Genomic DNA, 26,523 nt, shown 5'->3' on the forward strand with positions numbered 1-26,523 from the left:
TAGTATTATGGTATATAGGAGCATGTCCTTATTTTTAGGAGCTGTATGCAGAAGTCTTTGGGGGAGAAGTGTCATGATGTGTAGAAAATTCATACACACAGAAAAGTTTATATATGGCAATGTGTTATGGTTTAATCTAGATGACAGACATATGGTTGATTATTGTATTATTTTTTCAACTTTTCTGTGTGTTCGAAAATTTTACAATGAAAAGGAGAGACATTAGAATACAGGCCCTGAAGTTGTCTTGGCTTGGATTCTGCTTAGCTCCGTGACCCTGGGAAGTGATTACTTAACTTCTCTATGCCTTAGTTTCCTCATCTGTAAAATGGAGATAATGCAATAGTAGCTACTGCAAAGGGTTAATACATGTCAAGTATTTAGAACAGTATGATACAAATTCAGTAGATATTAGTTATGGTTATTAGTATTCAAATGTTCATAGAAAGGACATAGTTACCAGTGTGGAGATACGTGGGGTGATAGGGGGAAGAGAAAATAATTCATTTTCTAGAGTCAAAGGAACTGTAAACATTAGTTTGTACTTACCCCTTTGACACTACAAATCTGCCTCCATTCTGCTGGTACTATTTCTAGAGGGTACAAAAGGCAGGTGGTAGACAAGCTAACGTCTGATCAGTGCCAAAGGCAAAGCTGTTTTTCTCTTCCCTACATGAGACACAGAAAGACTTCACGATCAAAGGCAGGGGATGCTGCATCTGGCTCCCTGGTGAGTCACTTCTGAGAATGGTAGTTTGAGCCCATCTGGTCCCTTCCCCCAACTTTACTCTTCCTCTGACCTTGGCTTATGGCCTAGTTTCCAAATTAGAGAGAAGCTTAAAATGTTATGATCTGATAGCATGCAGAATACAATAGCCCTAAAGTGCACAGGACCAAGAGGCTACAGTGAAGGATACGTCAAGTGCACAGGACCTCAAGGCTGAAGCTGTGAAGCTGGCAGAGGGAGGTTCATGCAGTCAGGGAAGTTTCTAGTCCCCTCCTTCCTTTTGCTTGGGATTCCTTAGATGGTTTGAGGTCCTTATTTTCTTTGAAAGAACAGAAACCAGGGTGAAATAACCTTGTGAGTGTTCTTATGGTTTTTGCTTTAATCTAATCTGACCTCTCGTCTTTGAACTGAAAAAGTTAATTCTGTGATTTCTATATTTCTGGAGCTTGGAGCAGGTCACATGATACTAGCTTGCACTAAAGAAGCCAAACCCAACCAGGTCTTTCGTGCCAACTGGGCCCTTCCCCAGGCTTTCTTTGGGGTCTTATTTAGAATTTTCACATCTTACTCCTTCTTTCCCCAGCAACGTTCTGTTAGCTCTTCTGCTTCCAGGAGGGGGCCAAAGCAGAGGTGGCAATGCTCTTACCTTCCTTTCTTTTTATTTATTTATTTTATTATTTATTTTTGGCTGCATCGGGTCTCAGTTGCGGCGCACAGGCTCTTTGTTGCAGCACACGGGCTTCTCTCTAGTTGTGGCTTTTGGGCTCCAGAGCACGTGGGCTCTGTAGTTGCGATGTGGGGACTCTCTAGTTGTGGCACACGGGCTTAGTTGCCCCACCAGGGATCGAACCTGAGTCCCCTGCATTGGAAGATGGATTCTTAACCACTGCACCACCAGGGAAGTCCCCCTTTCTTTTTAGAACAGGTAAAAATGAGGGTAAGGGGTTGATCATGCATTTGCAATAAACTTTTTACCAGTTTTATTGCCTCTAGTGTACCTAATCATATAAAATATATCTCCTGGGTCTCATTCTGATATTCTAAGAGTTTAGATATAAAAACTTTTGTTAGATTTCAACTCTCTTTGAGAGTTTTTTCTGATAACTGACTTTTTCCTTTTTGCACCATGTCCTAGAAAGAAAATTGTTTCTATATAGAAAATGCTTTTCTCCCTAGTACTTTAGAGAGTTGGTGGGGGAGGGAGATAATTATACATTTCTCCTCTTCCTTATTATAGTTTGGCTTTTCCTGAAGCAATCTGAGAATTTTCTTACTTCTCTAAATATTTTTATGTGTTAGCAACAATGTGACTTCTGGGATACAACTACACACTGGTTTAATTTTTCAGGTTGAGTGTGCACATAGCCCATGGACCACATCTGTCCCACAGATGTGTTTTATGTAACCTAAGTGTTTATTTTATTAGTTGTCAATATTTTTTAAATTCATGTTAGAAATTTATATTTCTGGCTTCTTTTGAAAAATTGGAAGGTCTGTCTCCTTTAGTTTACCTCTTTAGTTTACCACAATCCCTATGCTTCGTCTCAATCACACTTCACTCATTTGTTACCTGCCTGGCTCCTTTAGGTATTTGAGTGTGTATGTTTGTGTGTGTTTGTGTGTGTGTGTGTGTGTGTGTGACTGTGTCTGTGTCTGTGTCTGTGTTTATATCCACTAAAAGATCTAGAAACAATGACCAACCCAGTATCAGTGGTTACCCTTGGAGCTCAGATTGTAATCTTACTATTTTTACCCATTAAAAGAAACTAGGGTTTCTTAGAGAAATGGCTGATGCTATCTTTAGGTCAGGAAATGTACAGGATGATCCTGTAACGTTGTGATACCAGATAACAAGGAAACTATCAAAGACTCCTGTGGAATCTAAAAAATAGTACAAATGAATGTATATGCAAAGCAGAAACAAACTCCCAGATATAGAAAACAAACTTGTGGTTACCAAAGGGAAGAGGGAAGTGGGGAGGGACAAATTAAGGGTATGGAATTAACATGTTTTATGTGGTTTTATGTATTTTGTATTTTATTTTTACAATAAAAAGTTTTAAAAAATTGATCTGAATGTTTAAGGCACCATTCTTCCAACCCTTCTACTTACACACTTTTCATTTTAAGTCAACGTTTGCTATTGAGCAAAACAGGTAGGTGAAATGAATGCTCAGTCTGTTCACTGGGAAATTTGCAATGTGGACCTCTAGATTAAGTTTGGCTCTAGGGTTTGTAAATAACAAGCCATCAAAGGATTGCCTGAGTTTCTCTTCTTAAGAATTTCAGGGGCTTCCCTGGTGGCGCAGTGGTTAAGAATCCGCCTGCCAATGAAGGGGATAAGGGTTCAAGCCCTGGTCCGGGAAGATCCCACATGCTGCAGAGCAGCTAAGCCCGTGCACCACAACTACTGAGCCTGCGCTCTAGAGCCCATGAGCCACAACTACTGAAGCCCATGTGCTACAACTACTGAAGCCCTCACACCTAGAGCCCGTGCTCTGCAACGAGAAGCCACTGCAAATAGAAGCCTGTGCACTGCAATGAAGAGTAGCCCTCGCTCAATTAAAAAATACTTAATTGCTAAAAATTGCTAACCATCATCATCTGAGCCTTCAGTGAATCATAATCTTTTGCTGGTAGAGGGTCTTGCCTCAATGTTTTGTTTTCTTTTTGATTTTTTTTTTTAAATTTAATTTATTTTTTTATACAGCAGGTTCTTATTAGTTATCCATTTTATACATATTAGTGTATACATGTCAATCCCAATCTCCCAATTCATCACACCACCACCACCAGCTCCCCCAGCGCTATCCCCCCTTGGTGTCCATACATTTGTTCTCTACATCTGTGTCTCAGTTTCTGCCCTGCAAACTGGTTCATCTGTACCATTTTTCTAGGTTCCACATATATGCGTTAATGTACGATATTTGTTTTTCTCTTTCTGACTTACTTCACTCTGTATGACAGTCTCTAGATCTGTCCACGTCTGTACAAATTACCCAATTTCGTTCCTTTTTATGGCTGAGTAACATTCCATTGTATATATGTACCACAGCTTCTTTATCCATTCATCTGTGAATGGGCATTTAGGTTGCTTCCATGACCTGGCTATTGTAAATAGTGCTGCAATGAACATTGGGGTGCATGTGCCTTTTTGAATTATGGTTTTCTCTGGGTATACATGCCAGTAGTGGGATTGCTGGGTCATATGATAATTCTACTTATAGTTTTTTAAGGAACCACCATACTGTTCTCCATAGTGGCTGTATCAATTTACATTCCCACCAGCAGTGCAAGAGGGTTCCCTTTTCTCCACACCCTCTCCAGCATTTGTTGTTTGTAGATTTTCTGATGATGCCCATTCTAACTGGTGTGAGGTGACACCTCATTGTAGTTTTGATTTGCATTTCTCTAATAATTAGTGATGTTGAGCAGCATTTTATGTGCTTCTTGGCCATCTGTATGTCTTCTTTGGAGAAATGTCTATTCAGTTCTTCTGCCCATTTTTCAATTGGGTTGTTTGTTTTTTTAATATTGAGCTGCATGAGCTGTTTATATATTTTGGAGATTAATCCTTTGTCCGTTGCTTCGGTTGCAAATATTTTCTTCCATTCTGAGGATTGTCTTTTCGTCTTGTTTGTAGTTTCCTTGGCTTTGCAAAAGCTTTTAAGTTTCATTAGGTCCCATTTGTTTATTTTTGTTTTTATTTCCATTACTCTAGGAGGTGGATCAAAAAAGATCTTGCTGTGATTTGTGTCAAAGAGTGTTCTTCCTATGTTTTCCTCTAAGAGTTTTATAGTGTCCGGTCTTACATTTAGGTCTCGAATCCATTTTGAGTTTATTTTTGTGTATGGTGTTAGGGAGTGTTCTAATTTCATTCTTTTACATGTAGCTGTCCAGTTTTCCCAGCACCACTTATTGAAGAGACTGTCGTTTCTCCATCGTATATCCTTGCCTCCTTTGTCATAGATTAGTTGACCATAGGTGCATGGGTTTGTTTCTGGGCTTTCTATGTTGTTCCATTGATCTATGTTTCTGTTTTTGTGCCAGAACCATATTGTCTTGATTACTGTAGCTTTGTAGCATAGTCTGAAGTCAGGGAGTCTGATTCCTCCAGCTACGTTTTTTCCCCTCAAGACAGCTTTGGCTCTTCCGGTCTTCTGTGTCTCCATACAAATTTTAAGATTTTTTGTTTTAGTTCTGTAAAAAATGCCATTGGTAGTTTGATAGGGATTGCATTGACTCTGTAGATTGCTTTGGGTAGTACAGTCATTTTCACAATATTGATTGTTCCAATCCAAGAACATGGTATATCTCTCCATCTGTTTGTATCATCTTTAATTTCTTTCATCAGTGTCTTATAGTTTTCTGCATACAGGTCTTTTGTCTCCTTAGGTAGGTTTTTTCCTAGGTATTTTATTCTTTTTGTTGCAATGGTAGATGGGAGTGTTTCCTTAATTTCTCTTTCAGATTTTTCATCATTAGTGTATAGGAATGCAAGAGATTTCTGTGCATTAATTTTGTATCCTGCAACTTTACCAAATTCATTGATTAGCTCTAGTAGTTTTCTGGTGGCATCTTTAGGATTCTCTATGTATAGTATCATGTCATCTGCAAACAGTGACAGTTTTACTTCTTCGTTTCCAATTTGTATTCCTTTTATTTCTTTTTCTTCTCTGATTGCCATGGCTAGGATTTCCAAAACTATGTTGAATAATAGTGGTGAGACTGGACATCCTTGTCGTGTTCCTGATCTTAGAGGAAATGCTTCCAGTGTTTCACCATTGAGAATGATGCTTGCTGTGGGTTTGTCATATATGGCCTTTATTATGTTGAGGTAGGTTCCCTGTATGCCCACTTTCTGGAGAGTGTTTATCATAAATGGATGTTGAATGTTGTCAAAAGCCTTTTCTGCATCTATTGAGATGATCATATGGTTTTTATTCTTCGGTTTGTTAATATGGTATATCACATTGATTGATTTGCATATATTGAAGAATGTTTACATCCCTGGGATAAATCCCACTTGATCATGGTGTATGATCCTTTTAATGTGCTGTTGGATTCTGTTTGCTAGTATTTTGTTGAGGATTTTTGCATCTATATTCATCAGTGATATTGGTCTATAATTTTCCTTTTTTGTAGTATCTTTGTCTGGTTTTGGTATCAGGGTGATGGTGGCCTCGTAGAATGAGTTTGGGAGCGTTCCTTCCTCTGCAATTTTTTGGAAGAGTTTGAGAAGGATTGGTGTTAGCTCTCCTCTGAATGTTTGACAGAATTCACCTGTGAAGCCATCTCGTCCTGAACTTTTGTTTGTTGGAAGATTTTTTTTTTTTGATGAGAACATGAGTCATTTCTTTTTTTTTTTTTTTAACTTTATTTATTTATTTATTTATTTATGGCTGTGTTGGGTCTTCGTTTCTGTGTGAGGGCTTTCCCTAGTTGTGGCACGTGGGGGCCACTCTTCTTCGCAGTGCGCGGGCCTCTCACTATCGCGGCCTCTCTTGTTGCGGAGCACAGGCTCCAGACGCGCAGGCTCAGTAGTTGTGGCTCACGGGCCCAGCTGCTCCGTGGCATGTGGGATCTTCCCAGACCAGGGCTCGAATCCGCGTCCCCTGCATTGGCAGGCGGATTCTTAACCACTGCGCCACCAGGGAAGCCCTGTTGGAAGATTTTTAATCACAGTTTCAATTTTATTACTTGTGATTGGTCTGTTCATATTTTCTATTTCTTCCTGGTTCAGTCTTGGAAGGTTGTAAGAAGTTGTCCATTTCTTCCAGGTTGTCCATTTTATTGGCATAGAATTGCTTGTAGTAGTCTCTTAGGATGCTTTGTATTTCTGCAGTGTCTGTTGTAACTTCTCCTTTTTCATTTCTAATTTTATTGATTTGAGTCCTCTCCCTCTTTTTCTTGATGAGTCTGGCTAATGGTTTATCAATTTTGTTTATCTTCTCAAAGAACCAGCTTTTAGTTTTATTGATCTTTGCTATTGTTTTCTTTGTTTCTATATCATTTATTTCTGCTCTGATCTTTATGATTTCTTTCCTTCCGCTAACTTTGGGTTTTGTTTGTTCTTCTTTCTCTAGTTCGTTTAGGTGTAAGGTTAGGTTGTTTACTTGAGATTTTTCTTGTTTCTTAAGGTAGGCTTGTATTGCTATAAACTTCCCTCTTAGAACTGCTTTTGCTGTGTCCCATAGGTTTTGGATTGTTGTGTTTTCATTGTCATTTGTCTCTAGGTATTTTTTGATTTCCTCTTTGATTTCTTCAGTGATCTCCTGGTTATTTAGTAACGTATTGTTTAGCCTCCATGTGTTTGTGTTTTTTACGTTTTTTTCCCTGTAATTGATTTCTGATCTCATAGCGTTGTGGTTAGAAAAGATGCTTGATATGATTTCAATTTTCTTAAATTTACTGAGGCTTGATTTGTGACCCAAGATGTGATCTATCCTGGAGAACGTTCCGTGCACACTTGAGAAGAAAGTGTAGTCTGCTGTTTTTGGATGGAATGTCCTATAAATATCAATTAAATCTGGTCTATTGTGTCATTTAAAGCTTCTGTTTCCTTATTTATTTTCATTTTGGATGATCTCTCCATTGGTGTAAATGAGGTGTTAAAGTCCCCCACTATTATTGTATTACTGTCATTTTCCTCTTTTACAGCTGTTAGCAGTTGCCTTATATATTGAGGTGCTCCTACGTTGGGTGCATATATATTTATAATTGTTATATCTTCTTCTTGGATTGATCCCTTGATCATTATGTAGTGTCCTTCCTTGTCTCTTGTAACATTCTTTATTTTAAAGTCTATTTTATCTGATATGAGTATTGCTACTCCAGCTTTCTTTTGATTTCCATTTGCATGGAATATCCTTTTCCATCCCCTCACTTTCAGTCTGTATGTGTCCCTAGGTCTGAAGTGGGTCTCTTGTAGACAGCATATATATAGGTCTTGTTTTTGTATTCATTCAGCAAGCCTGTGTCTTTTGGTTGGAGCATTTAATCCATTCACGTTTAAGGTAATTATCGATATGTATGTTCCTATGACCATTTTCTTAATTGTTTTGGGTTTGTTTTTGTAGGTCCTTTTCTTCTCTTGTGTTTCCCACTTAGAGAAGTTCCTTTAGCATTTGTTGTAGAGCTGGTTTGGTGGTGCTGAATTCTCTTAGGTTTTGCTTGTCTGTAACACTTTTGACCTCTCCATTGAATATGAATGAGGTCCTTGCTGGGTAGAGTAATCTTGGTTGTAGGTTCTTCCCTTTCATCACTTTAAATATATCATGCCACTCCCTTCTGGCTTATAGAGTTTCTGCTGAGAAATCAGCTGTTAACCTTATGGGAGTTCCCTTGTATGTTATTTGTCGTTTTTCCCTTGCTGCTTTCAATAATTTTTCTTTGTCTTTAATTTTTGCCAATTTGATTACTGTGTGTCTCGGCGTGTTTCTCCTTGGTTTTATCCTGTATGGGACTTGCTGCACTTCCTGGACTTGGGTGGCTATTTCCTTTCCCATGTTAGGGAAGTTTTCGACTATAATCTCTTCAAATATTTTCTCTGGTTCTTTCTCTCTTCTCCTTCTGGGACCCCTATAATGCGAATGTTGTTGCATTTAATGTTGTCCCAGAGGTCTCTTAGGCTGTCTTCATTTCTTTTCATTCTGTTTTCTTTATTCTGTTCCGCAGCAGTGAATTCCACCATTCTGTCTTCCGGGTCACTTATCCGTTCTTCTGCCTCAGTTATTCTGCTATTGATTCCTTCTAGTGTAGTTTTCATTTCAGTTATTATATTGTTCATCTCTGTTTGTTTGTTCTTTAATTCTTCTAGGTCTTTGTTAAACATTTCTTGCATCTTCTCAATCTTTGCCTCCATTCTTTTTCCAAGGTCCTGGATCATCTTCACTATCATTTTTCTGAATTCTTTTTCTGGAAGGTTGCCTATCTTCACTTAATTTAGTTGTTTTTCTGGGGTTTTATCTTGTTCCTTCATCTGGTGCATAGCCCTCTGCCTTTTCATCTTGTCTGTCTTTCTGTGAATGTGGTTTTTGTTCCACAGGCTGCAGGATTGTAGTTCCTCTTGCTTCTGCTGTCTGCCCTCTGGTGGATGAGGCTGTCTAAGAGGCTTATGCAGGTTTCCTGATGGGAGGGACTGGTGGTGGGTAGAGCTGGGTGTTGCTCTGGTGGGCAGAGCTCAGTAAAACTTTATTCCGCTTGACTGCTGATGGGTGGGACTGGGTTCCCTCCCTGTTCATTGTTTGGCCTGAGGTAACCCAACACTGGAGCCTACCTGGGCTCTTTGGTAGGACTAATGGCAGACTCTGGGAGGGCTCACGCCAAGGAGTACTTCCCCAGAACTTCTGCTGCCAGTGTTCTTGTCCCCACGGTGAGCCACAGGCACCCCCCCGCCTCTGCAGGAGACCCTCCAACACCAGCAGGTAGGTGTGGTTCAGTCTCTCCTGGGGTCACTGCTCCTTCCCCTGGGTCCTGATGCACACACTACTTTGTGTGTGCCCTCCAAGAGTGGAGTCTCTGTTTCCGCCAGTCCTGTCAAAGTCCTACAGTCAAATCCCACTAGCCTTCAAAGTCTGATTCTCTAGGAATTCCTTCTCCCTTTGCCAGACCCCCAGGTGGGGAAGCCTGACGTGGGGCTCAGAACCTTCACTCCAGTGGGTGGGCTTCTGTGGTATAAGTGTTCTCCAGTCTGTAAGTCACCCACCCAGCAGTTATGGGATTTGGTTTTGCTGTGATTGCGCCCCTCCTACCGTCTCATTGTGCCTTCTCCTTTGTCTTTGGATGTGGGGTATCTTTTTTGGTGAGTTCCAGTGTCTTCCTGTCGATGATTGTCCAGCAGCTAGTTGTGATTCTGGTGTTCTCACAAGAGGGAGTGAGAGCACGTCCTTCTACTCCGCCATCTTGGTTCAGGCTAGCCTATTTCTAGCTTTTGATTTAAAGTGAGAGGTATGCAACACTTCCTTTGATTTGAACACTTAGAGGCCATTGTAGGGTTATTAGTTGGCCTAATTTCAATATTGTTATGTCTCAGGGAATAGGGAGGCCTGAGGAGAGGGAGAGAGACAGGGGAACAGTTGGTCAGTGGAGCAGTCAGAGCACACACATTTATCAATTAAGTTCGCTGTCTTGTATGGATGCAGTTCATGGTTTACCAAGGCAATTACAAAGATCACTGATCACAGGTCACCATAACAATAATAATGAAAAAGTTTCAAATATTGCAAGAATTACCAAAATGTGACACAGAGATATGAAGTGATCAAATGCTTTTGGAAAAATGGTGCCCATAGGGTTGCCACAAACCTCCAGTTTGTGAAAAACGCAGTATCTGTGAAGTGCAATAAAGCAAAGTGCAGTAAAATGAGGTGTGCCTGTGTTATAAGTTTGTTTTCTGTTTCCACAGATTCTACTCTTACTTTTATTATTTCCTTCCTTTTTTTGAAGTGTATTCTGTTCTTTTTCTAATATCTTAAAAAGGATGTTTATTTATTTTCAGCCTTCTATTCAAGTATGGTTAATATGGTTGTATGTTTCCCTCAGAGTACTGTTTTATCTGTATTACCTGAATAGTGACATAAGGTATTTTCATAACCATTAATTTCTTTCTTTTTTTTGGGCTGTGCTGTGTTGCTTGTGGGATCTTAGTTCCCCGATCAGGAATCGAACCCAGGCCCCCAGCAGTGGAAGCACGGAGTCCTAACCACTGGACTGCCAGGGAATTCCCTTATAACCATTAATTTCTAACATCAAAGCTATCTATTATCATTCCTTCTTTGACTCCTGAGTTATTTGCAAAAGTATTTAACACTTTCCTAATGTATTTTTAGGTTATCTTTGTATTAATGATTTTGAGAAATTGCATTATGGTCAGAGAATGGGGTCTGTATGATACAGATTCCTTAAAGTCTGTTGATATTGCTTTATGGCCTGATTCAGATATGTGGTCAGTTTTTATAAATCCCCCAAAATGTTTTAAATGAATGTGAATCCTCCAGGTACACTGTTTTATAAGTGTATTTGTCTTTTTATATATATATAAATTTATTTATTTTGTTATTTTATTTTATTTATTTATTGTTTTTGGCTGAGTTGGGTCTTTGTTGCTGTGCGCGGGCTTTTCTCTGGTTGCAGCAAGTGGGGGCTCCTCTTCGTTGCAGTACGCGGCCTTCTCATTGTGGTGGCTTCTCTTGTTGCGGAGCACGGGCTCTAGGCGAGTGGGCTTCAGTAGCTGTAGCACGGGGGCTCAGTAGTTGTGGCTCATGGGCTCTAGAGCGCAGGCTCAGTAGTTGTGGCGCACGGGCTTAGTTGCTCCGTGGCATGTGGGATCTTCCCGGACCAGGGATCGAACCCATGTCCCCTGCATTGGCAGGCGGATTCTTAACCACTGTGCCACCAGGGAAGCCCGAGTGTATTTGTTTTTTAAGATCTTTTGTGAACAAATTCATGAACTGTGCTATTCATATTTCTACTTCATTACTGATTTTTGTCTATTAGATATACCAGTTATCCACTGATGATGGATTTGTGTATTTTTCCTTCGTAGCTCTGTCCATGTTTGTTTTATATACCTTGAGACTATGTTATTAGGTACCTGCAAGTTTAGAGCTGTAATATCTTTCTGATGAACGTTTTATAATGATAGAACATCTTTATCTCTGCATTACTTTTTACATTAAAATCTATTTTACTGGTAACAATAACCAAACTAATTTTCTTTTGGTTAGTGTTTACCTAGCATATATTTTCAATCCTTTGATTTTCACCTATTCTGTGTCCTGTGTTTTCCAGGAGGGATCTTGAAATTTAGTCTGATAACTGCTGTTTGTCCTTGAGATCCTTAAATGTACCATTCTGCCTTCTCTCCCAGCGGCAATACATACCCGTGAAAGTGAAGAGCAAAGCCTTCTGGATCTTCTCTTGGGAGTATGCTATGATGTACTTGGGAAGCCTGGTGGTAATTGTTTGCCTCTCCTTCTTCCTTCTCAGTTCCTGGGATTTCATCCCTGCAGTCTACGGCTTCATGTAAGTAATGACCTCATTAGAAAACCTCTGGAAGCTAATTTAGTTTTCACAGCTCCATCTGGAATTAGAGGGAGAGCAAGCACAGGCAGCATCTAGAGCAGTGGTCCTCAAACTTTAGTGTGCATCAGAATCACCTGCAGGGCGTCAACACCCAGATTGCTGGTCTCCACCTCCAGAGGTTCTGATTAAATAAGTCTGGAGTAGGGACCCCAGAATTCGCATTTCTAATAAATTTTCAGGTGATGCTGATGCTGCCCATCCAGGGAACACTCTTTGAGGACCACTGGCTTGATCTAGTGCAATTAAAGAACACTCTCTGGGAACATCCAAGGCAACTACCAGCCTCTGACTGGGAGGTTTTGATTCAATCCCAAACAGGAATGGATATATTCCTCTATTGCAAGAGGGTCTCCAGCAGTTTTAAAACAAAGCCACCTTCAATATGTCAGACTTTTAGAGAAAATCAAAATGGGTTTGCAGAATGAATTCTGCAGGCACTTCCACATATTCTCTCTGTGGTATGCTGAGGAAGATAACTGCCCAAGCCTGAAGGAACTCACAGCTCAGTGGGTGATAGACACTTAAACCTGCCAGGGTCGGAAAGGGATCTGTGGCAGGCTCCCCTTTGGGATTCTGGGCTGCTTATTTGTGTTAAATCCTGGCTGAGCCTAACAATGACTTAGTAACCTTCAGCTTTTCATGCTCTGCCTCAGATAAGAGTTTGTAACGCCAATGAAAAGCTTTTCCTAGTTTTCTGCTGGTCCACAGATTGTGTTCTTTACCTCATTTCACAGAAAAGGAAATGTAGTTACAGCAGGAAGCAAAGACTTGCCCTGGGTGGAGGCCTTCGTCAGAGAAATCTGACCATGAACTATTGCCTCTCTCTCCCTTTCCATGCTTCACTTGTTGTACTTTTAAAATTTTGAATTGACATCAGTTTCAACCCCGTATATATTTTTTAATGTAATGTAAAAATTTTAGAACAGCCAGAATTGCAGCCGATCTTTATCTGATATAACTAGACAAAAAGTTTTCCAGTTAAACCCTTATTTCTCAAACAAGGTCTGGGATCCTAGCCAGAACCTGGCAGTGGTTCCTTGGGCCCCTAGACGTCTCACTGCAGTGTCAGGCACTCAGTCTTCTGGCTCCTGCTGTGGGCATGTGGAACAAGAATGGGCAGGAACAGGATCTTTGGCCTTGTCTTCCAGACAAGTCTTTAGAATGCTCAAAATAGGTATTGTTTATTTCAAACCCATTCCTCTTCTGCTACAGTGCTGGGTATCTCCTGGTTTTGAGCACATATATCTTGGGCAGTAAAAGAGGGGCTGGTCTTTTGATTTCTAGCACGAATCCCTGCCTTGTCTCAGATCTTTGATGCATGCCAGAGTTTGGTTCAGGCAATATTTTTTATGGGTTATTATTCTCTGTGTCTCTGCCCCTTGTTTTTGTTAATTACCTATATCCCGGTTGCCTGGAGAGCCCCTCACATCCTGATCTCTGTGGAGACAAAGTCATCCTTGACTGCCCAGTGGTGACCAAAGCCTTCAGGAGAAAACCAGGTCAAAGCAGATCATTCATAACTTTGCTGTGTTTTTTCTCTCCCTTTTTTATCTTTATTCCAGACTTTCCGTTCCAGATCTTACTCCAAACATTGGCCTCTTCTGGTACTTCTTTGCAGAGATGTTTGAGCACTTTAGCCTCTTCTTTGTATGTGTGTTTCAGATCAACGTCTTCTTCTACACCATCCCCTTAGCCATAAAGCTAAAGTAAGTGGTTGGACCTGCTGGTTTTTTGTCCACAGAGTCATTTGTAGCTTTACAGGTGCCCTTCAAACTGGGAACATCTGCTATCAGGTTTGTGCCATTTTTGCCCAGGGAACCCTGCCCTCAGTCGCTTCAGTGGCTGTACGCAGCAATAGAGTCACACATGAGTACAGGGTGCAGAGACAGTGCTTTGGAGCCCTATATTTCCCCTGGCCTCACTTTGGGGTACTTGAACCCACATTGCTGCTGAGCCCAGTCACTGTTTTAGACAAGAGCAGTGTTGGGGTGTGGAAGGTATCCTTGAAAAAAGTGGATCTTTTTGGGTGTTCATCAGCATCCCAGTGACAGTTTGCTCAAAGGGACTCAGGATGTATTAGTCGGGAGGCTGGCTACCTGCAGCTCTGTTTAATCATCTGATCAGTTTCCCTCAAAAGGGTTGCCTATAAAGCTCTCTTCTGCAGTGTAAGAGGGCTAACATGTGTTGTCCATCCCACCTTTCTAGGCTTTTTGACATATATTCATGCCTAACCCTTCCAGCACCTCTTGGAGGTAGGCATTATGTTATTATCACTTCCATTTTATAGTTGAGGAAATTGCCGTTCAGAGAGGTGGAACAATTTTCCCAGAGTCACACAGCCAGTAAGCATGGAGCTGGGATTCTGACCCAGGTTTGCTTGGCTCCAGAATCTATGCTCAGTCCCCTGCACCATGCCAGGCTCCTGAGAGAGATCACTTATAGTAGGTCCCAGAAATGGTTCTATTATCCTAGCTTCAGAGAAGGGAAAACAGGCACCAACTGGCATAGATATGCCTGTGTGGTCCAGGGAGGCTGGAAGAGTTTGATTTAGATTTTAAGAGCTTGAGTTCTCTGCTCTAACCTTCCTGCCATTCTCCAAGGCCAGTGAACCAATGCACATGGTTCCTATTCTATAAAAGCTCAGAGTTGATGTTTCCTTCCCATGACATAGCCTTGGCCTGGTATCTGACAGAAAACCATTCTTCCTTGGCCCAGCAGCCTCCAGAATTCTGGCAGCCTTACTCAGCCAAGCTCTCCAGCTGTCTGTGGTCCACATTTCCTGCCCTTGTTCTGGTCAGGCCCAGCCACTGGGCTGAGAGAAGCAGGGAGCCCGGAGCACCTTTCCTCACTCTGTGTAGCCAGCTCTCCAGCAGCTTCTGTTGTTGGCACGTGAAAGGCCACAGATAGCTCCTGGGTAGACAGTAGCACCACCATCTTGTGACACCCTCCCCTCCACCCCACCCCGGCCAGCGCCTCAGAAGATATGAAGATACGTGACCTCTTCTGCAGCTGCCCTCCTGTGCCTGGATATGAAGTTCCACTCTGGCCCCTGCAGTGCCAGCTTTGTGAGAACAGGCCCTCCAGGGCGCCTCTCCCCAGGCACTGTTGCAGGGGGTTCTGGTCTCCATGTTTTTTGGCACTACATTGTCACTAGCCTTTTCATAGGAATGGTGCAGCTGTTACCAGCTACCTAAGAAGCCCAAAGCCAGTGACTTGGATTAGCTTTAGGAAGATGCTCACTGAAGTAGCTGGACCCTTCCTAGAGGCTACAGGACTACGTGACTTTGCCAAGCTGAGTTTCTGAGTCATTTGCTATATAGTGTTTGGGTGTGTACACGTTTGTCTCCACATCTCAGATTTACACCCATTGAGTCACCCTGACCTTTGACCTGCAAGAGGAGAATGCCATGCCATTAACCTGAAGAAAACCTTCATGAGCTGGATATCCAGGTCCTGTGCGGAAGTAGGCCACGTGCATGTTGTTTAGGTGTAGCTGAGCAGGGTGCACACCTCGCTTCTTCCTGTTGGCTTCCCTTCAGCACTTGGTCAGCTCTCGGAGGAGCACAGGAGACTGAGTTCTGTCTCACCCTCCCTGATCAGAGCTGTGATCCTGCTGGGCACTCAGGAGAATAGCATTGGTGGTGCTTAGGGGTTCTGGAGACAAACAGCTCCATCACTTACGAACTCTCTTATCTTCTCTGAACCTGATTTCCTCAGCTGCAAATGTGGTGACAGCATTGCCTATCTCGAGGGGTAGCTGAGGTATAGTGAGGATCGCATGTAATGATGCAAGAAAAGGGCCTAGCACAGAACTTTGCACAAGTGAGGGTTCAGGAAATGGTAGCCAGTGTTACTAGCTTAAGGTAACAAGAACTCCAATTCCAGCCCTTAAGAGCAAAAAGCTGCATGCAGTTCTCAGTTCTCTTTCTGGAAAGGAGCTCATCATAGCTAAAGATCTGTAGCCCCCACTGACCCTGTTGTCAGAGAAACAAAGCATCAGCAAGGAGGCACCTCCTGCCCTGGGTCCAGTGTTAGAGGGGCCTCTGGCATGGGTGACTGCCTGATAACTCTGACAAGCAGTCATTTAAGCCCAGTAATAAAGGGCGCTGACTTCATGTGTTCTCTTCCCCAGCAGCTCCTGGCGGAAGGCCCAGAGCTGGCGGGGGTGGGGCTTGATTGAACCATCTCTGTGGGCTCTTTCTCTAGTGTTTGTTGGGCTCTTCTCACCACCTCTGGGCATCTCTGGGTCCCTGCAGTTTTCTGCTCTGCTGCTTGGCCCGGCCCCGTGTCTTGTGGGTAGCAGAGCCAATGCCTCCATGAAGTCCCCTGGAGAGTGTTTTTGGGTTTCAGGGATGGGTCAGGAGTCTCTGGGCTGGGCCTGGTCCCTGACCGATCTTCCTCTCTCTGTCTGTCTGCCCTGTCTTACCCCAGGGAGCACCCTATCTTCTTCATGTTCATCCAGATTGCCATCATCTCCATCTTCAAGTCCTACCCGACAGTGGGGGATGTGGCCCTCTACATGGCCTTCTTCCCTGTGTGGAACCATCTCTACAGATGTGAGTACTCCCACCTCTCACCCCCTGGTGGCAGATTTGTGTCACCTAGCCCCGGATGAAAACAGCCAGGGAAAAAGGAATTGATAGGCATTGGCTGGGCATCTGCTGTGCTGGCAGCACCAAGAGAGAGACAGTGACATGAGGCACAATATCTGCCTCCTAGATGCTACGGACTAGTGATAATAATACTAACATTTATTGAGTGCTTACTGTGTACCTGGTCACTGTGATTCTAAGAGTGTTACATGCATTAGCTCATTTTATCTTCACACCAGACTTTGAGGAGAGTATCCCCATCTGCAGATGAGAAAACTGAGGTACAGAAAGGTAGAGCCACTTGTTCAAGGTCACATGACTGGTAAGTAGTATAGAAGGGCTGGCATTGGAATCCAGATGTGTGATCCTCCAGCCAGCACCGTCCAGTAGGGCTTTCTGTGATGATAGAAATGCCCTATGTCTGCACAGTCCAATACAGTAACCACTAGCGTGACTGAGAAACAGAATTTTTAATTTAAATTAAATTTACGAAGCCACACATGGCTAGTGGCTATCATGTTGGACAGTGTGGCACTAGGCCTTGGCTTACCATTTCCCAGTGCTGCACTGAAAGGTCCATAGAAGACAGACGGGCAACACTAGACTTCCTACCTGCTGTGAAGACCCCTTTAAGCTCTAACCATCCCTTCCCCAGAAGACGGCCTAGCAGTGATCTGGTTGTGCTTTCTAGTATTTCCTAGTGTTGCCCTGAGTCGGGCTCTTCGCCCTCTGTGTGGGTTCTTTTCAGTGTTTGTGAGCTCCCTGAGGCTAGGCTCATGACTCACTTGCCTCTGTGTCCCCAGCACCTGGGATTAAACCTGACACACAGAACAGCTCAATAAATGTTTGTGGATGGGTTTTTTTATTATATATATATATAATTTTTATTGGAGTAGAGTTGATTTACAATGTTATGTTAGTTTCAGTTGTACAGCAAAGTGAATCATTTATACATATACATATATCCACTCTTTTTTTTAAGATTCTTTTCCCATATAGGCCATTACAGAATACTGAGTAGAGTTCCCTGTGCTATACAGTAGGTCCTTATTAGTTATCAGTTTTATATGTAGTAGTGTGTATATGTCAATCCCAATCTCTGTGGATGGGTTTTTTAAACCTCCCTAATAAAGAGGCAGTGCCAGTGACCCAACACCACTTGATTCTCTAAAACGGGAAGGGAGCTGTTGAACTTTCCTTGCACAGCAAAGTATCAGGAATGAACTCGGGGAGGGCAGGCTTCAGAGGAAGTGAGTCTTTGTTGTTGTTTTGGAGCTGCTGGGTGTCAACCAGGAAGTGAAACTGACCAGCTGCTAGAAAGAAACCTGTCTGTAGGAGTTGGCCTCTGAGCACAGGTAAACAGGTGAGTGGGCAGGACAAGCCAGGCTGCTCCTCCAGGTGACGCCTGGTGGGGCAGTGACCAGATGACCAGACTGGAAGCAGGAAGTAGCATCTTCTGTCTGTGGCATCCTCATTGCACAGACAAGAATCACCCAGTCCAGTGGGCTCAGAGTCAGCTTGGCAAGTCACAAGAGCACAAGACATGTGAACATACCCCAGTTTGTGACAAGGTGGGTCTCGGGGATGTTGATTCTATTTCCCCCAAAACGGAGTCCTTTTTAGCTGTCTGTCCCACACAGGGCATTTCCCCCCGGTAAGATATTTCATCCCATATTGCTGAACACAGTCTGGAGCCAGACCACCTTGAGTCTGAATCCTGGGTTTCCCATTACTAGCAAGTTATTTAACCTTTCTGAGCCTCCCATTATTTCATCTGTCAGATGGGGGGAATATCTTTCATGAGTGTTTTAAGTTTGAGAAAAAATAAATGTAAATAGCACCACATTTATTAGTAGTAGTAATAATTACACAGAGGGGTCTCCTGCATAGTTTCATGATCAAAGCTTCAGGCTCAGTAGCCAGTCATTCAGAGTCATTGAAATAAACATATTTTTCAAAACTTGAAATGAACTATTTTATGCCCTCTGGGATGATGAGGCACAAAAAAATAAGGATGGGGTTTCCGGAAACCTGGATGAGCTGGTAGATGCTGTTGCTGGCTGGCTGGGCAAGTTCAGCTTGTCTGAAAGTCCTGCAGAGAGTGTTGGCTGCCACCCCTGGAGGTGCAGCTCCTGCAGCAGAGAATACTCAGGTTGGAGTGTCTGTTTGGGGCATGACAACTGTGAGTCATTACATTCATGCAGGAGCGTCTTCAGCCTGGTCCTGTGGACATGTGAGTGGAGATTTTGTGAAGTCTTTATGCCTAGGTTGAATATATTCAGACTTTTAATGTGGTTAAGAATTCAGTTTAAACATGAGTTACCAGTGCCAGCATGCCTGCTTGCACATTCACCATTTTATTTTCCTGTCCTGCTCAGTGGGGAGAATAGGCACGTGGGCCCTTCCCTGAGTGCAGGTCCCAGATACCGGGACTCTGCGGTGCTTGGGGCCAGGGTGAATCATACAGACACACAACTGCAGTGTTAGGGAACAGCCTGCTGGCAGAACCCGTGCCAGCCTGCAGTGGTCCAGCTCAAAGAGCCAGTTACCAAAGGGATGGATTTTGTGAGTGTGTGTGTGTGTTTTGTTTTTATTAAACTATTGTATAAAGATAAAAGAATATTGATTTTAAAATACTCATTAATTATAAAAAAATAATACTACAATAAATTCCCGTGTACCCAGCACCTAGTTTAAGAAAAGAAACATCACCACGTCCTTTGAAGTCCCTAAATCCCCTCTGTGCCCCTCTCGATGACACTGGATTCTTTCAGTGGAATTTTATTTCTGAATGCCTGAGGCTCAGAGAGGGAAAGTGACTTGCCTGAAGTTTCAGTTTGTCAGTGGTGGAGCGACAGATCCGATGAAGTCACCCCGTGAACTTGGTGAGGAATCTGATTCCATCTGGCCTAGCACATCTGATGAAGGGTGGACCCTTGCGTCTCACCAGGCCCTGGTCATCTCTGACACCTCCGACACCTCCTGGTGCCTGGAACAAGCCGTCCTGTGCCCCAGGTCCCTGGCTCCATCTGCTCTGGCATATACCTGTGATCCTCTGGCCTGTCGTCCAGCAAGAGTGAGTAGCAGCTCCCCAGTCCTGCAAAGGTCACCACAGGCCAGAAGCCAACTGGATGCTGGTGACAGTTCCTCCAGGCACATGGGAATGTATCTTCACAGCTTTTTGTGATTGCACCCAGGAGCTGCATGTGAACCTCTCTCAGTCTCTGCACTTGGTCACCTTCTTGTCACCCGGTCTGAAATCCAGAGTGGCTAGAGGCATGAAACAAAGACCTACCTGCACTTTCAGGCCACAGGAGTTTTATATTAGGAATAGTGTATATTCTTTTCAGCAAAATAATTTCCAGGGGATCAGAAAGAACCACTGAGAAATGTAAATAGTGATGTTGGAGTGGAGGAATGGTAAATAGATATGTTCTTTCTTGAGGTTGTAACACTATTTAATAATAATAACAATAATAATAATTCTCAGTGCACACATCCCTTTTCCCAGACTTCTGTTTCTGGGAGCAAGGACAAGGCTTCCGAGAGGTCTCAGAAAGGCTTGAGTCAGGGCTTTCACCTCTCAGCTTTGAAAACCCAGAATTGTGGAAATTTCAGATCAGAAAAGAGGACCTTGCAAGCTCTCCAAGCCATGTTTCCAAATTGTAGGATTTCACGGACCACTAACATTTCAAAAAATTCTGGTGACAGAGTTGCCAACTTTTTATTTTGCTGAAGACATGAAAACAGTCAACTACTAGCCATTCATCCCCATTTCATAAAGGAAAATACTTTTTAACAACAGCAACAGGCAACAAGACACCTATCATTTCTCAAGAAAGAATGAAGCTTAAGTTGAAAACATTCAGCTTTAATAAGAACTCTGAACTACCTTCTCCTTATTCTCACTGTGACACTGACCAGTGAAGTCTCTGTTGCAGACCAGTATGGGCCTCTTATTTGGCAAAGGTCTGCAGCTGTAATCCAGTGGTTCACAGCCTTGGCTGCATATTGGAATCACCAGGGAAGCTTTTAGAAACCAATATGGGGTACTTCCCTGGTGGCACAGTGGTTAAGAATCCGCCTGCCATTGCAAGGGACACGGGTTCGATCACTGGTTCGGGAAGATCCCACATGCCGCGGAGCAGCTAAACCCATGCACCACAACTACTGAGCCCGCGTGCCACAACTACTAAAGCTCACGAGCCTAGAGCCTGTGCTCCGCAACAAGAGAAGCCGCTGCAATGAGAAGCCTGTGCACTGCAACGAAGAGGACCCCTGCTCGCCGCACTGCTCGCCGCAACTAGAGAAAGCCCGCGCTCAGCAACAAAGACCCAAGGCAACCAAAAATAAATTAAAAAATTAAAAAACCAATATGGACGCCTGGGCCCCACCCCTATAGACTCTGATTTGCTTACTCTGGGTGAGGCTCCCCAGGTTAGTTCATTTTACAACCAGAATTGAGAACCTTCTCTGTAATCCAGTCCCCTTTCCAATGCATGAACCCCAAGTATAGCATTTCAACCAAGTCATTGTACAACTGAGACAAGAGGCCTTAAGGTTCGGGGGTTTCCCCATCTCTTAAATATTCCAAAACTCTGACTTGGGAGAAGGGATTTCCTGAAGGTCAGGATCAGAGAGGGGAAGGGAACTTCTATTCACTAAGTGCCTGCCGGGAACCAGACCTAAGGTTTTTTTTTAAAGTGGTAATTTTTTTAAAAAGATATTATTTTAATTAATTAATTTTAAATAATATTTATTATTTTATTTAAAAATATAATAAAGTGTAAAGAAAGAAACAATAATAGTATATAATCCTATTGTCAGATATCCCCTAGTGAATTAAAAGGGAAAAAAAAAGTACAGTGTGATAGGCAGAATAATGTCCCCTCCTTGCCCCCCACAAAGATGTCCATCTCATAATCCCCAGAACCTGTGACTATATCACCTTACATGACAAAAGGGCCTTCAGATGGGGAGATTATCCTGGGTTATCCAGGTGGGCCCAGTGTAATCACAAGGGCCTTTAAGAGTGGAAGAGGTAGAGGCAGGGGGTATATGGGAAATCTTTACCTTCTGCTCAGTTTTGCTGTGAACCTAAAACTGCTCTAAAAGCTAAGGCCCAAAAAAAAAAAAGTGGAAGAGGGAGGCAAAAGAGGTGGCCATAGTGATACAATGTGAGAAGGACTTAATCCGACATTGCTGGTTGAAGATGGAAGGGGTCATGAGCCAAGAATGCAGGCAGCTTCTACATGCTGCACAGGCAAGCAAATGGATTCTCCCCTAGAGCCACCAGAGCCTGTGGACTTCTGACCTCCCAAAATGTAAGATAATAAATTATATTGTTTAAGCCACTAAGTTTGTGGTAATTTGTTACCATAGCAATGGAAAACACACAGTAATACATCTGTGCCAGCTTTTCCACACAACTTGTTTAATTCATGGAACACTCCCATGAAGTAGGCATTTTAGCCCTATTTTAGAGATGGGGAAGCTGAGACTCTGAGAAACTTGGTGGCAGAGCAGGAATTTTCACCAAAGTCTCTCTGAGGCCGAGGCTGTGCCCCACTATCAGGCTGCCTTCCCCCCAGCGGAACTCAGCCTGCCTGCCCGCGGACCACCCTGTATAGCAGTTCCTCCCTGGAGCTTTAGGGGGAACTTTCTCCCTAGCGGGATTCCGCATTCCTTCCGGGGGTAGGGGGTGAGGTTAGAGAGGGAGGGTGTCAAAAAGAGACTTTTAAATCATCTAAGGAAGAGTGAGGGACATTTGAAGAGCAAGGCAGGAGACTTAAGACATGAATTGAGGAGAATGGAAAATGTATTCCTAAGACCCAGGGCTGTGGCACCATAGAGATACTGAGAGGTTCATGCTGCCATTTCCATCCATGATTCACTGGTCAGATAGCACCCTGCTTGGAGACAGGAGAGGAGTTACTCTTGGACACCCCAGGATTGGGGGTTAGAGGGCAGTGTCTTGCTGAAGTGCCTCCTTGCAGTGCCCAGAGGCATTCACAGCGTTGCCGACTGTAGCCAGCCGAGCCCACAGTGGGAGGTAGAGTCCAAATCTAGGACCTCTCGCCAGCTTTGGGTGTGAGGAGCCATTGCCAAGGGTCTGAGGTCTGCGTCTTGGCACCCCGGTGCCTCTGAGTTTGTGTGTGTTGGGGAGGGGCTACACCACGCTTTTCGTGGGCCACTGTGTCCTGCAGGGCCGTCACTGCCAGGAAAGGGCCCCAGCGAGAGTCAGCACTGGGCTAACTGACCGTCTGTCTTTGCAGTCCTGCGAAACATATTTGTCCTCGCCTGCATCATCATCGCCTGCTCCCTGCTCTTCCCTGTCCTGTGGCACCTCTGGATTTATGCAGGAAGTGCCAACTCCAATTTCTTTTATGCCATCACACTGACCTTCAACGTTGGGCAGGTAAGAGTCAAGGGCAGCACAGGGACAGGGATTCATTTTGTAGCCTCAGACATTCGACCTGGGCCCTGGGTTCTGCCAAATAGGGTTTTGGACGAGAATGAGGTCCCATAGAGAAGGTAGGGCAGTGAGAGCAGCAGGGGAAGCTGAATTTGGCTAACGTTTATTGCCCTGAATTCTCACAGCAAGCCTGTGAGACAGTGTTATCCGTATTTTACAAATGGGAACCAAGGCTCACAGAGGTTGTCGATTGCCCAAGGTCATTGGAGGAGCCCAGAACCAAATTCAGAAGATGGCTCAGTTTCTGAGGCCACCCCCTTTCTGTAATTGCCTGGGCTGCGCGGCCCCTGGAGTGAGTGCAGCGTGCGAGGGCTGGGGGAGGACAGGCAAAGGGGAGGGGAGACTTTCCAGACTTTGGAGTAGCAGGAGCAAAGGCAGAGAGATGAGAAGTAGTTTGGTCTAGCTGCTGGGTACGTCTGGAGCAGAAACTGCAGCTGGGAGTAGCAGGAGAGGAGGCTGAGGGGGTCCCAGAATGAGAAGTACCAGCAAGGAGCTCCGACCTTCCTCTGGTCCAGGGAGAGCCTCTCCCTTGGTGCCATAGAACAGTGGTTCTCAGCATCAGAATCACTGGGGGTAGCTTGTTAAAAAATGCAGATTCCCTGTTAATATGTTTTAAATCCTGTGGTTATGTTACGACTGTCACAATTACATGGCTTTGATTGTTAAAAAAAAAAAAAAAAGCAGATTCCCTGATCCTGCTCCCAGGCACGATGATTGGAATTTGTGTTTTTAACAAGCTCTCCAGAGATTCTGTTGCAGGTGGTTTAGCAAACTTCTCTGAAGTCCTCTCATCCACTGTGCTGCGTTCCCTCATGTCAGCTCTGTCCTAATTGTCGAGTCAAGGTCTTATGAGAATCACTAGTACCATTTACCATTTCAATTGTCATTGGCACAGCCTGGCATTTCCTGTGCATAATGGACAGGATGGGAAGCAAGGCTCACCTGAAAGACCAGTGATGCCAGTGAATAATCCCCAGGGAGATTCTTGCCTCCAAGGTTAGCTGCTGGGAAAAAAGGGAGTTAGGGCTCTTGCAATGACTGATGGGTCTGGTATTTCCTGCATGGACATTTCTGGACAACTAATGTCCAGTCCAGCTATTTATCTTGGTTTGTGCACAGCAGGAAGAGAGATGGAGGAGGGCGCTGTAGCCTGGATAGGACCAGGCCAGGGGGTCTGTTCTGCTGTCACACACACAGGTTACTGATGGCGGATGCTCAGCCCCTCCTACCTGTGTCCACGCAAACAGAAATCTGCAGGATGCAACTTAGTACCTTGAATAAATCCAAAAGGTTGTTCTGGCTCTTCTGTCTTGCTGAAATCCCCTTACTTTTCCTTTGAAAGTGATGACTGGCATGTGAGGGCATTGGGCCTGCCCTGGGCCTCTGGGGAGCTTGGCGAGCTCCACTGAAATAGTCCACAGCTTGCTGTCAGGTCATGAGTGTTGAGTGTGGGTCAGGAATACAAGTTGCAGTGATTATGAAGTATCCATGGAACTTGCCAGATAACAGCTTTTTTCCCTAGGGCTGCCTTTATGAGAAAAGGCTTTCTGAAATTGGCATGGGAGATGTTTGCAAGTTGTCAGGTGCCATCAAAGGCAGGAGAAAAAAAAAAGGCAGGAGAAACTGAATTGTTGGAAAAAAGGGGATGGGGCTGGGGGTGGGGACCAAGGCCAAGTAGATGGAGGGTTTTAGTGGCTGAGCTATAGAGAAAAACCAGGTTGATCTCTTGGCATTGTCCTTTATCTTTTTCAAAAATCTCTTTAAAATTTATTTTTAATCATACAAATAACACATGAATTCATTATTGCCAGGGAAAAGAAGTCAAACAAAATAGAAGCATATGGAATGAAAAGTAAAGATTCGCCTGGGTACCATCCCTTTCCACCCTAGGGCAGATGTGATCGTTAGAATCGGTTTGGTCTATGTCTTTGCAGACTTCCTCTGTGCGTTTACAGACAGCTGAGTCCATAAGCGAACACAAAGACATCCCACTCTAAGTACTGTTCTTTGACTTGCTGTTTTTCACTTAATGATCTCACCTTGAGATCATTTTTTTTAACAGCTCTGTGATATCCCTCCTGTGGTAGGATGTCCTGTGATTTTTATGACTGGGTAGGCCACTACTGATAGACATTGAGGTTGCTTCTGGTGATTTCACTATTATAAATGGAAGAGCCCTGCATATCCCTCCACATACTCTTGTATACACATGCCAGTATTTTCTCAGATAGATTCCAGGTGGTGGGATTTGCTGGGTCAGAGGGCATAAGCATTGTACGTTTTGGCAGATTTTGCCAAGTTGCCCTTCAGACAGGTCATACCAGCCTCCAGACCTCCCAGCAGTGGGCCAGGTGCCTATAAGCTGGCAGTTTGTTCAGACATCCAGCACACCTGTGTCATCGGCCTGCTTGGGTCTGGCTTTGTGCTCTGAGCCAGAGACAATTCTGTTGGGTCAAATGCTTTCTGGGACTGCTGGCTTTGGGCTTTGTTGCTGCTGCTGCCAGATCACTAAAGGGGTATATCAGAGAGGGGCACTTACTCACCAAGGCAGTCACTCGAGTCACATCCTCGTCCTGGAGCATTAACTGAGCTAGAAGAGCACCCCTCATCATGAGGGTTATACTACCCCAGCCCTCCGGCCTGTTGGGAGCCACAGAGTGCAAATAGACATTTAGAATTTTAGTTAAATGTCACCTCCCCAGAGAGACCTTCTTTGGGGTTTCCCCCCCAAAAAAGAAAGAGTTTTCTCTTTCTTTGCCTCCTATCTGTTTCCTTCACAGCACTTACCCAATTTGCAACTCCACATTATTTACCTGCTTCTCTCTGTGCCTCTCCCACTAGCGTGTGAGCTTCATGAAGGCAGAGATCCGCCTCTCCTACCCACTGCAGGGTCCCCAACCACCTGATCAGTGCTTGGCACAGAGCAGTTGTTTAGCAAATATTTGTGGAATGATTGAATGAACCAAAGAGAGCCAGGGAGAACATCATGTGATTAATGGCCAAATGTGGAGAGTGTAACCGCTGGAGGAATCCAGAGGCAACAAGATCACCTTCCCTGTTGAGTGGTCAGAGAAAGCCATGGGGATGAGGAATAGGGGCTGGGCCTTCCAGACTCAGAGAGGGGAAGGGGGAGAGGGTCTAGGAGGTGGGCAGGATGGGGGCCAAGTCACCCCTACTGGCTAATGTCAAGGGATGGCAGCTCTGTCCCCAACCTTTCTCTCACTTCTGCCAGAACCTGGTCTCTTTGGCCAGTGAAGCCCCTGCATGTCATCCACAGCCCAATCCAGCGCAGCTTCCGTCTAACCTACAGTCATTGCTTCCGGTGAGATGTATGGCATTCAGAGTGTGTCCTCAGTCCCACAGCCTGCTCTTCTCAGCTCTTCTAGCTGCAGCAGTGCCTTTTAGTCACCTGGTCCTTATTCTCCCCTCCCTGGACAAGACAGATCAGAGCTGTCCTGGGAATCAGATGAGTACAGATTTTCAGCAGGCGTCCAGAGTCAGGCCCATCATTGCTGAGTCCGCAGCTGAATGTAGAGAACATCTCGGCCCGGAGATTTTAAGTCCTGTTCTGTTTGAGTTGGTCAGTTCCGTGCTTCATAATAGAAAAAATCATCAGTAATTTTTAATGACAGTGGCAGGTAAAC

The 26,523-nt window shown here is 44.0% G+C and overlaps 1 protein-coding gene across 4 annotated transcripts in view; it reads left to right on the forward strand.

The window, feature by feature from the left end:
• The window catches only part of PIGU (phosphatidylinositol glycan anchor biosynthesis class U), a 106,131-nt gene that overhangs the window by 64,517 nt on the left and 15,091 nt on the right, over window positions 1-26,523 (forward strand). For 3 of the 4 annotated variants that reach the window (XM_061208500.1, XM_061208502.1, XM_061208503.1), the window contains 4 exons: window positions 11,598-11,752; window positions 13,375-13,518; window positions 16,244-16,368; window positions 22,680-22,822. In XM_061208500.1, the coding sequence (XP_061064483.1) occupies window positions 11,598-11,752; window positions 13,375-13,518; window positions 16,244-16,368; window positions 22,680-22,822 (567 nt within the window). Of the gene's footprint in view, window positions 1-11,597; window positions 11,753-13,374; window positions 13,519-16,243; window positions 16,369-22,679; window positions 22,823-24,076; window positions 24,181-26,523 lie in introns of those variants that run through there. The other variant, XM_061208501.1, reaches the window with a different exon arrangement.

This window comes from Eubalaena glacialis, chromosome 13 (assembly GCF_028564815.1).
Source record: "Eubalaena glacialis isolate mEubGla1 chromosome 13, mEubGla1.1.hap2.+ XY, whole genome shotgun sequence".
NCBI classification, from domain to species: domain Eukaryota; kingdom Metazoa; phylum Chordata; class Mammalia; order Artiodactyla; family Balaenidae; genus Eubalaena; species Eubalaena glacialis.